Source organism: Pagrus pagrus (genome assembly GCF_965226575.1).
Source record: "Pagrus pagrus genome assembly, chromosome: 24".
NCBI classification, from domain to species: Eukaryota; Metazoa; Chordata; class Actinopteri; order Spariformes; family Sparidae; genus Pagrus; species Pagrus pagrus.
Genome location: NC_140206.1, coordinates 18,050,679 through 18,062,924, shown reverse-complemented (window position 1 = coordinate 18,062,924; position 12,246 = coordinate 18,050,679). Strand labels below are relative to the sequence as shown.

General features: G+C 41.3%; 1 protein-coding gene across 1 annotated transcript in view; it reads left to right on the top strand.

Annotated features, from left to right (window-relative positions):
• Positions 1–10,795, top strand: part of pudp (pseudouridine 5'-phosphatase) — a 39,507-nt gene extending 28,712 nt beyond the window's left edge. Inside the window, exon 4 of the mRNA XM_084347130.1 lies at positions 7,969–10,795. Coding sequence (XP_084203256.1) covers positions 7,969–8,145 — 177 coding nt within the window. The 3' untranslated portion in view covers positions 8,146–10,795. The remainder of the gene's footprint in view (positions 1–7,968) is intronic.
• Positions 10,796–12,246: the final 1,451 nt, after the last annotated feature.

The window sequence follows — 12,246 nt, the reverse complement described above, 5'->3', positions numbered from 1 at the left end:
GTCTGACAGTCACTCTGAGGATTTCATCCTGGCACCTAACAGCAGTCAGGGTACGGTTGGCTATGACGTGGAGGTCTGTGCAACCCTCCAAGGATATATGCCTCCCCAGACCATCACTGACCCACCACCAAACCGGTCATGCTGGTAAAGGCAGCTTAACGTTCACCACAGCATCTCCAGTCTCTTTCGCGCTTGTCACAAGTGTTCAGTGTGAACCTGCTCTCATCTGTGAAAGGAACAGGAAACCAAAAGCAGACCTGCCAATTCTGGTGTTCTCTCGCAAATGCCAATTGAGCTGCACGGTGCTGGGCTGTGAGCACAGGTCCCACTAGAGGACATCGGGCCCTCATGCCACCCTCATGGAGGCTGTTTCTGGCAGTTTGGTCAAAAACATGCACACCAGTAGCCTGTCGGAGGTCATTTTGTAGGGCTCTGGCAGCGCTCCTCCTGTTCCTCCTCGCACAAAGTAGCAGATACCTTACAATTTGGCCAAAAGTATGTTGTCTGTCCACTTTCTTCAGTGTACTATTTTTCATTGTTTTGTCTAGGTACCCCCATAGTTCCATTTATACTTTAGACAATCATATGCATCCAACATTGTGGCAACAGTTTGTGGTATTTCATTCTCTAGTTCAACATGACAGTGCCCCCATGCACAAAGACACATCTGTAAGTAATGCTTTTACCAGTTTGGTTTATAATACCTGCATAGAGGCCTCACGTCAACCCCATCCAAAGGCCCCTATATAGTGTGTGATTCTGGGCTAAAGTAAAGTGTGTTTACAGCTCTCTGGGAGTACTACTGCTTTTGTGAAAAAAGTTGTATAAAGCCTTTTGTGGCTCCAGAGGAAGCTGCATGTAATCCGATTAATTGCTACCAGTCATGTCACTCAGTAGCTAAGTTGCATTGTGGGTCATGTAGATACCATCTTTTGAAAACAGTCCTCTGGCCTATCATTGCACTCCTATTGCACTGTTGGATTCATTATGGACAGTTTAAAAACAAATTATCAAAATTGCAGCAGAACCAGAGATCACCTTTTTATTCCATGCATTCTTCTTTTTCAAATCCTGGTGCCTACATTACCCACAATGCGTTCTAGCCACTGACATCAGTGACATCCCCGCAGCAATTCCTCAGGTTACATGTAGCTTCCTCTGGATGCACAAAAGGCTTTATGCTACCTTTTTTGACTTAAGCAGTAGTACACCCCATGACCTATAAACACATTTAGTGTTAAAAAAGTTATCCTTTAATTCAAAAACGGTGGTTACAGCAGATAGATACAGAATTAATGTGGTCTCTAAATTATATTATAAATGGGCGACATTACCCTTCAAGTTAAAACAATCAGTTCCAGGATATGGCTAAAGGTTATGACAAAAACCTTTTGTCACAGTATGTTTTTCATAAGAGTTACACAGATTGATAACACCTACCACTTACCACAGAGGTGTGTACTGATAAGGTGTATGCATGCCTGCATCCAGGGCTGCCCCCCAGGCCGAAAGTACATTAAGCCACACCTTATCACCCAACATCAGTCACACATCAGTGTCACTATGTGTTGTGTGTCTGTAATGCATCAGGCACGATATGTTGACCCTCTCAGTCCTGATATCAACGCCAATTCCAAAACTCCAAAATTTGAACTAAAATTATTATAATAGCCAGTAATGTTAAGCAAACCAACTAAACTTCCTCATAAGAAAAATATTTCTCCCCAACAGTGAAAGCTAATTTATTTTATTTCTTATTTCTTTCAAATAGTATTCACAAGAGATTCTTTACACAGCCCTCCTTATTTTGCCCCAAAGGCCTTTTGGATGAAACAATGAACTCACTCCTCCTCAGTGTGATTCAGAGCCAAGGACACTTCACTTACCTACTTATCAACAAAACAGTGTTTTTGTTCAGGAAATGGGCTTCCTGCTCTCTCAGCCTTGTTGAATGGGTAGTAAGATATTCAGCCTTGACAACCGCTGCAAATACTGGCTGTAAAGTCCATAACTCTGAGAACTGTGCATGGAAGTTGTGTATGGGTAGCCTATACTGTAGAGATGCACAAGTTGACCCATAACCTGTGGGACCCATCAACTGACCCCTGGTTGGATGGGTTTGGTTTGGCTCCCAATGAGTGGCAAATTAGCGTTACCTGCAGAGTTACTTCACTGTCAGTGAGTGCCAGGAGGACGTCCTTGTTTTTTGGTGAGATAACCATTCCACAGCATCCCAGCAAATCCAATGAAAGTGCTTTGAGGCTGTGCTAGGAGACACAGCAAACCTTCTTGCAATTGCAGGTATGCTGGACTACCTGTGCAACCTGGTTGGGCTGCAGGTACCACCTCATGCCTACCAGTAGTGACAAGGACATTAGCAGAACACAAAACTAGAGAAGAATCAGTCAGGAAGGATAAGGAGAGAGAAATTGTCTGTGGCCACCACATGCAAAAACCATTCCCTTTCTAGGGGTTGAAAAATTCCCACTACTGTGAATGGGGTAAAGAGGAAAAGGAGAGAGTGCTCTGTACCGGACTCCCCTGCTGCCAGCAGTGGGATAGGCACTTTGTCTTTGTCTCCTTTGTCTTTTCCTCAGTCCTAACAATTGTGCTAATATAATGCATGAAGTTCTTTTGCGGGTGGGGCTGTGTATGGGTGGTAGATTAGCGCATATTTTTATGGGTTGGGCAGTATGAATTGGCTCTCATGACGGACTGGGTGAGTGTTGGTATTAAAAAACGCAAAAACAGATTATTACAAACAAATTGTTAGAGATTTTTTTCTTAGATGTACATATATTCAGTACATTTTGAGGATGGATGGTGGCTAAAGACAAATCTCATTGCAAATATGCAAACTAATGGCGTCATGGGTCAGAAGTAATGTAATCTGATGGAATCTCGATCAGTGAATCCAGTCAGCCGTTAAACTGAACTCAACATTCACCAAGGACTCCAGGTCTCTTGTTTTTTCCCTTCCCTCTCCTCGTTACGTTCATGAAGTACATATCCCCTCCAGCTCCAGTCGGCAGTCAACATTACAGAACATAAACACCCATCTATGGAGGTCAACTCCGTGGATCGCTGCTGCGGTCAAGCAGTGATGTGATGATAGGTCCATTTTTGAATTGCAAAAGTTAAAAAGTAATCTCTGAGCTCTCCTCCCATTGGTGAACAGCTCCAGAATCCAATGTGACTCTGGGTGTTTATTCCTCCAGAAGGTCTGGTTCTGCACCCGACTCTCTCCTCCAGCCTGGACAGCTGAGCAGTGAGTTTGTTTTGAGACAGTTTAGTGGTAAACTGAACACAGGTAATTTGTAAGTGTCCAAACTGACCCATATGACTGTTGCAAAAGTGGTTCATTTTCTGATCTGCCACCTCTGTGGTTAAGGTTTGGTTGAGTCTAGGCAACTGAATGACCTTTGTTATGGTGAGAGGAAAACAGTGGTTATGCTGAAGAATGTCCTGATGGACATGCGTGTCAAGTGGAATCCACATGAACACCAGGACCCAAAGTTTTCCCAACACATCATTGTATTGTAATGAGATGATCAGTGTCATTCACTTCACCTGTTAGTCCTCATAATGTTCTGGCTGATTGGTTAAATGTACAGTGAGTATTATTATTGAATTTGTGTTGTTTACTGTATGTTGCTCATAGATTTACTGTGCAGATCCTTGAATGAGAGCTTTGACTCGTAACTCCAAGTCCATGTTTTAAAATTCCTCAGTGGATGATTAGAATGACTTCAGCATTTAATATAATGCATACACTTATTTTTTTCCTTATGTAAAAAAACAACAGTCATTCTCAAACTGCTGTTTTAGAACAGACCTATTTCACCTGTCCTTTTCCTTCTACTCCACATGCACTCCACGTTTCATTGCATCGATTTTCAGTGGGTTGCTGTTCCGCTGCACTTTTTCTTTTCAGTCAAAATTCTGCTGTGAAGTGGGATGTACTGTAGGATAACAACTGCCATTGTACTGCTAAGTGGCATTTTCACTTTTGGCTTCACTTCACTCACATATCCCACCTGATGGTTGCTTGAACACAGAGCAACTTGTTATTGTTCGAATTAAAATGCAAATGTACGTAAGTAACCCCCTGCTGGTAAAACGGTGATCAAGGATCAAGGTAATTTATTTGTCCTCGTACTCACAATCTGTAGACCTCTGTTGTGAGTTAATGCTAATGCAAACCGAAACATTTCCTACAGCTGCTGCTTCAAATTAAAAGCATTTAACTGGCAAACCGCAAGTTGACTTTTGCTGAGGTAGTCACAGGAAATTTGTATGTCTGTGTGCTTAGAATTTAGCGCTATTGCTCATCAAGATTGTGCATCAACAACAGTCTTTTTTTTGGCATTTTTTGACAGTGGATCAATCTGAAATATTACAGGGAGTAGTTTTCAACAGTCTGTGGAGTTATGGAACAAGAAGGAGCAGCCACAGTCTACCGTGACGCTTGTGGTTATTGGCAAAAATCGAGCTGAAAACAACCTGTAGACAGTCATTTCCACAGCATACAAGCTTTTCGCTACAGCTTTAATGTCTGTATCTGTAGAATATGTCACAGACATGAACAGAATACACACAACAGGTGAGGGGCAGTTTCTTTCCTGCGCACTCTCTTTCACTTTCTCTCCCTCGCTCCCTCTCGTTCCCCCTCTGGCTTTCTCAACTCCTCCACGCAGCCTATGTGAACACAGACACACGAGTGAGCTGCAGCAGCACACAGGCATCCAGTGTGTCCAGCCTGTTAGAAGAGCTGCAGGCTAGCCAACTCATTTTCCGTTTTCGGGTTCCCTGTTAGTTTAAATCTAAAATATTACCATATCCTTCGCCATCATCTTGTCCATCAACCTGTGCTAAAATAAATATGATATTATGATAAAGTAATATAATATTTATATGAAGCAGAAAAACAAAACAAATTTAATCATAAATGTAGCAGGTTTGAAGAGCTACCTGCTGCTGCATCTGCATGCCCCCCGTCGCCATTATGAATGAAAAAAAAGAAAGACAATTATATAATGATTTTGTAATTGTTGCATTTTCAATTTTAAAACCAACTGTTGAGGCACAGTCATCTCACTGCACCTACTCTGTACATGTGAATTCAGGTTATTTGAGATTGATTCGTACACCTACACAGTTACATCAGGAGCTGTATGAGTACATGTCAAGGTCCCTCTTCTTGTCTGCACACTCATGAATGTAATGATTGGATACTGAAAAATGATTAACCCCCTGGTGAAGGTTCAGCCATATTAATTTACTGTGGCTGTTTGAACGTCCTTCTCAAAATGTGGACAGATAAGTATTTGAAATGCCAATTAGCCTCCATGTTTTTATTTTTTAACTTGTCGCGACATGTCGCAGTGAGTTCTGCCTCATAAATGACACCCATTTACAGGATTCAATTCAGCAGCAACTCGTTTGAAAGGAAACCTCACACAGAAAGACTTTTGACCTTTGAATTCTAAGAGAATAAATGTTGCTTCCCTGTGGTGAAGCTTCACAAGTTTTGGTCACAATCTCCTGTCTTTGGTATTTCAGGCACCAAACCTCTGTTGATAGATTAAAAACAATATTCATCCTAACACTAACGCCCCACTGTGCAAGTCTTCCCCAGTGTTATATAACATTCCCCTCTACAAATATTCTCGTTAGTGGGCAACAGCAGATTGTAAAGCTGCTGTCTAAGTCTGGCTGTACATTTTTCTTCTATTCTAATACTTGAAATATGAAGATATGAACAGTTGTAATTATGGCTTAACAAGTTACAATAGTGTGGCTACACTGCATATAATTGCATATGTAGCACTGAGCATGCAAGCTGTCAAGTCATGAATATTGACAGTACTTCTTCTGTAAGTAGACTGACAAATTTAAATGATCAATTCATATTTAATTCAAAATGTACCTATGCTGCTCGCTGTCACAGCAATGTTAAACACTGGAACTTTGAACTATTTTGTTTGTCTGTTTTTGTAAACCTTAGCTGTGATGTTTCAGTTTCATTGAAACACAGTTTAGAAGTGGTCTGACAGACTGCTGTGGAATATGTCTTGACCTGGCCCTGTCACAGGTTCACTACCAGTCAGTATCCACATGTAGAACTCTCTGTCATGGTGCTCTGGATGTTAGTTTGTGCAGTACAACATTACCAGGTGTGTTTGTTGTGGATCCACACATGCAGTATAATGCTGCAATCCACTGTACTTGGAATTCGGGAAAAAAAACTCCCTCTGACACGTCCAATGGAACGGTTATTCAAGTCCAAAACTCAGGCAAGATCCATCTAACCCAAGCTGGCAGACATAAACACACCTGACGTGACAGCAATACACAGCGCACACAGTGAACATTACCTTTTCATGAGACCTGCTGCGACAACTTCGTAGTTGCCATTTCCAGTCAGGTGATTTGTGCTTGACAGAAGTCTTTGCAAGCATGTAGTACCAGCCTACTCCTCTCACCTCTTTTAACCCGTGCTAGATGATTGTGAAGTTCAGAGACAAGCAATTAGTTTGGCGTCGGTGAAAGCAGAACACACACATTCAATAATGATAATGATATCACCAATGACATAGCTAACATAGTGTATTAGATTTCTACATTACACATGCAGTCCTTTGGTCTCAGAGCTAGCATTCAACACTTATTTTTCTTAAAACGAGAAACAAATTGTGCCGATCATCACAACACTAGAATGAACAAAATATCACTTGATTATATGAATAACTTCAGTGAAACAATTTCTTTCCTTCTGTTTGCCTTTAGCTAGATACAGTGTACTTAATAACATAATTAAAATACCTTCAGCCCGACTGATACCTGGCTTTTTGAGGAGTATTAAAACATTGAGAACAATATGTCAGCCAATATGACATTATGTTTGACAGTTTGATAAGGTCCCTTAAATTTGTTTTAAAAAGAGTCTTATCCCTTCAAGTCTTTTCTCATGTAAAAGTGTTTTGGACTGTGCAGTGGGCTCAGCATTGCTTAGTTTTGTGGCTGTTGGCCGCAAGAAACTCCTTCTAAGTAGGACACTTACAGGATGAGGACTGATCCTTTTCATAACTTAGAATATTTAACAAAAATGAGGAGAGTTAGACACCCTTTGGGGGTTCAACAATAAACAAAAGATAGAAATTCAGTTTGTGAGAAGTTTCCTCTTGGTTTCTCAAATCTGCTCCAACCCTGCGTTTCAATTTCAGTGATCAAATCGATTTTGGATTTAGAATTGAAAACAACAAACAATAACAACACTCTGACCTTTGCTGGTAAAACAAAAGCCATTTTGTAGCAAAATAAAGAAAACATAATAGATTAATACAGATTAATATTAAGATAATAAATAAAACCTAAATAAAAGTATATATCTTTTCTTTTCTTTTCTTATCTGGTAGACAAATAATACCCCAGTGAAAAAAGGACACAAAATATAATTGTTGCTGGGTTTTATAATGCCTGATGGGTAGGTGGTACTGGAGCACCCTGAGCACTTCCATGGAAAAAAACTAATATTTGAGTCGTCATCTCTCTGACTCAGTGGCAACAATAATGAGTATTGTTAGAACATTAGCCTTTATTATTTTCCACTGAGGATGACTTTTATTGCGTCCAGCCTCTTGATATGCACAATGACTCGGATCGGATCATCCAATCATCTTCAATGGACTGTCTGAAAATATTAACAAAGCCAATGAAGTGGAGCTACAGGGGGCACCGTTCTTCAAATTGTAGATTAAATGGATATTTCACCTGGCAGAGGTAAACAGCACTCCTCTGAGGAATATCTAGTCTGTCACATGAAGATGGAAACAGTGCTCCTGTTTCCATTTTCCAGTGTTTGTTTTTGGTTTCAGCTTTGTGGCGTATGCAGGGGTGAAATCCTGTAGACCTAATAGGCTTATAGGATAATATCATTTTGTTTTCCTCTCCTCTGTCCTTGCTCAGTGTTTGGTGTTTGAAGATGCTCCCAACGGCGTGAAGGCGGCGCTGGCTGCAGGGATGCAGGTGGTGATGATTCCTGACGACAACCTGGACCCCAGCCTTACCCAGGAGGCCACACTGCGACTCAGGAGCATGGAGGAGTTTGAGCCCCAGCTCTTTGGCCTGCCGGCGTTCGACTGAGCCAAACCTATAAACCAAATCCAAAACAGTAAAATTCAATTGTTATATCTCTCCATTACTATTCTTCAGAAGTAACAATTATGAAACCAAGCCAAGCTGATTGTTTTCATGGATGCCTTACTATGATGTGGGGGAATAATTATGTTTTGTGTTGGCACCAACGTGCTACTGTAATACAGGGATTGTGAAAAGTTACATCGCTATTGAGGTTTTTTTTTTTTAAGTGCTGTAAACACCACAAAAGAAATTTAATTTGCCTTATCATACAGGGCTGGAGGCAGAAACAAAAGAACCTGCATGGCTACATACTTCTAGGAGTAGGTGAACTGTTTAATTAAGAACACAAGAGCTGTTTGTAGATCATTAACTTAAAGGTTTCTTGTGGAGTTTTATTTCTCTAGTAGTGCTATGGAGCAATGTTTCTATGAGTGGGTGCCCATTTGATTTACTTTGTGCATGCACGTGCTAGCAGGTGACAAAACACACAGCCTACCAGTGGTTCGACACTACTCCACTGATCTACAGGAGGCAGTAACACAGCAACTATACAACAATGTGTCATCAAAGTCAGTGAAGATGAAGATCAAGTTATCATGTTATCAGGGATGGAAACGGTACCAGATGTAATGCCAATGTGCTTGATACATTTGTGAGAGCTGAAGAATACACACCTTTATCTGGTTGCATAGTCTCAAAAGAGCAAACTTCAAATCTTGTAATGTAGCCGCTTAGAGCCACCAGATTCTAAAAAGTGCCTGTCTGCCTGGGTATTTTTTTAAATGTTTCCATTTACTGTACCATCCTCGAGTCTTGGTTCAAATATATCAGTGATATATTTCCAGTACTTTAATGAAATAACTCCGTCCACACTGTTTGACTTTTTCTCTGCTGTGCAAATTTGTTCCCTTTTCTGAATCAAATAAAGAAAACCTTGTACAATCCCAGATTATATCATTACGCAATTTCCACTTATTTATTCTTCTTGAATTAAACTTTAGATGTAATTAGGCTATAGGTCCTTTTCAGACATATTGCATATTTTCTCAGATGTTCGAATCTAAATAACAAAACTTAAATTCTAGAACTGTCGGTTACCATGGAAACGCATTGGTAACCATGGAAATGTCTAAAAAATGTTAACTTTTTGACCAATGTAATAATGAGTTCTGCCTAAAAGTATAATTTGTAAACCATGGCCAGAATTCAAAGGTAGCTCCATAAACATAACTGCAGCATATCACCCAGGTAACTGACAACTGCTCTTTGATAGCTCTCCTTGGCTGGAGCTAGCTACCATAAGCTAATTATCTCATGGCTCAATTAGCAGTGGAGCCAGAGTTTGTCTGGAAAGGAACATCCAATCACAGGGGGAGTCACAAGACCAAGCAGGCCGAGAGTCAACATGGCTGGAAGAAAACTGGGACTGAACACAGTCTCCAAGACTGATGGAGGCCAGTTTGAAGGCAGAGGATTCAGTACGGAGGTGGTTTATGGTGGCTCTGACCAAGACTATGACTCAGGGGACAAGAAGAGACGACAGACGGGGACAGGAGAGACATGAAGCTGGAGAGGAGTGAGAGAGAGAGAGAGAGAGAGTCAGACATCAGCAGCAGTTGTAAACAGCACACAGAGCCGGGACATTTTCACATCCTACTCTGTGAATGAAGAGTAAATTTAGACCAAACCAGAGGTGACTGTGGAAAGACAAACCAAGACTGTTAGGGTGAGATTTATGTTTTATGATGAGTTGCGATAAGAGAGAAATTCAGATGTTGTGCAGCTGTATTTTGCCTATTTTGTTAAATGTTTACTCTAAAAGCTAAGAGAGCTTGTTAAACAAGCCACTGAACGAGCCACTCACCTCCCAGCTGAAATTATGTGAGCTATCAGACTATTGCGCTTTGAGGTACAAAGTGCAGGATGGATCGTGGCTAGCTGTTTAGCATTCTAACTGCAGTAGACATCTCTGCAACACATTTCACAAACGTCTTTGACATCATTTCATCACAGTTGTTTTTTCACACTGTTGATAATTCACTTTTTGAACATTTAAAATGAAAATTCTGACCATATCTTACAGATTGCCCCTTTAAACAAACATTTAGAATACTTTTGAAGTCTGTTATTCTACTACCAGAAACAGAATTAACCGCTGCATGCCATACTACAGCAACATTTTTTTCTTTACTGATCATTTGGATGTCATCTGAAATACATTTTCTCTCAGAAGCTCTTGAACACACACAGTGGATCAGACCAAATACTGTCTATGCCTCACTGTCCTTGCCCATAGATTGTGCTTAAGCGGTCTTATTGAAATGCCAAAGACACTAGTCCTCTCCTCAGTGTAATCCAGTAAAGAGGCTGCGAGTCGTCCTCACCCTTTCATCTCTACTCATGTCTGCCTCTGCACTTACTACAATTCACATGTCCCTCGTCCTCTCGCCAGGCAGGCTTTAACGGAGGGCCCGCTGGAGGAGCCTGGTGCCACGGCTCCCTCAGGCTGCTCAAATAGGATTTCACTGCACTCCCATCCACTTCTCCTCCAAGCCTTTCTGCCCTTTCATCTTCAAGGAGGGGGTCGCCTCCTCTGCTTTTTTTTCTTTTCCTGCTCACACACTCATCACTTTATAAATGACGTTACCCTTTCCTGTTCTTTGTGATTTTCTTTCAGTGTGTTTGCCTTTTAACTCTTACCGCATTATTATTAGTATGAGAACAATTCTGAAAAAACTTCATCCACACTGTTTTACTTTTTCTCTGCTGTGCAAATGTGTTCCCTTTTCTGGATCAAATAAAGTAAACCTTGTACAATCCCAGATTATATCATTATTCAATTTCCACTCATTTTTTCTTCTTGAATTAGATTTACGTTGTATTTAGGCTATAGGTCGTTTTCAGACATATTGCATATTTTCTCAGATGTTCAAATCTAAATAACGAAAGTGAAATTCTAGATCCGTCAGTAACCAAGGAAACACATCGGTTACCATGAGAACGTGCCGCAACCATGGAAATGTGTCGGTAACTTCATCAACACTGTTTAACAACTGTTTTACAACCATGGAAACATTTCGGCTGCCATGGAAACACGTCGGTAACCATGGAAACATGTCCATAACCATGAAACACGTCCGTAAACATGGAGACGTGTTGGTAACCATGGAAACACATGGTGTATTTACACGTCAGTAACCATGGAAATGCAGCGGTAACCATGGAAACGTGTCAGTAACCATGGAAACACGTTGGTTACCTTGGAAACGTGTCGGTGACAAAGGAAAAACATGATGTGGTGTTTTTCCACATCAGTAACCATGGAGACACACCGGTAACCACGGAAATGTGGCGGTAACCATGGAAACGCGTCAGTAACCATGGAAACACGTCGGTTACCATGGAAACGTGTTGGTAATAAAGGAAAAACATGAAGTGGTGTATTTACACCTCAGTAACCATGGAGACACACCGGTACCCATGGAGATGTGGCGGTAACCATGGCAACGCGTCAGTTACCATGGAAACGTGTTGGTAACAAAGGAAAAACATGACATGGTGTATTTACTTGTCAGTAACCATGGAGACACACCGGTAACCACGGAAATGTGGCGGTAACCATGGAAACGCTTCAGTAACCATGGAAAACGTTGGTTACCATGGAAACGTGTTGGTAACAAAGGAAAAACATGACGTGGTGTATTTACACGTCAGTAACCATGGAGACAACCAGGACCCACGGAGATGTGGCGTTAACCATGGAAACGCGTCAGTAACCATGGAAACGCGTCGGTAACCATGGAAACATGACAGTTACCATGGAAACATGTCCGTAACAATGAAGCACGTCGGTAAACATGGAAACGTGTCGGTAGCCATGGAAACATGTCGGTAAACATGGAAATGCGTTGGTAACCATGGAAACGCCTCAGTTACCATGGAAACGTGTCGGTAACAAAGGAAAAACATGATGTGCTGTATTTACACGTCAGTAACCATGGAGACACACCGGTAACCATGGAGATGTGGCGGTAACCATGGAAACACGTTGGTAACCATGAAAACATGTCGGTAACCATGGAAATGCGGCGGTAACCATGGAAA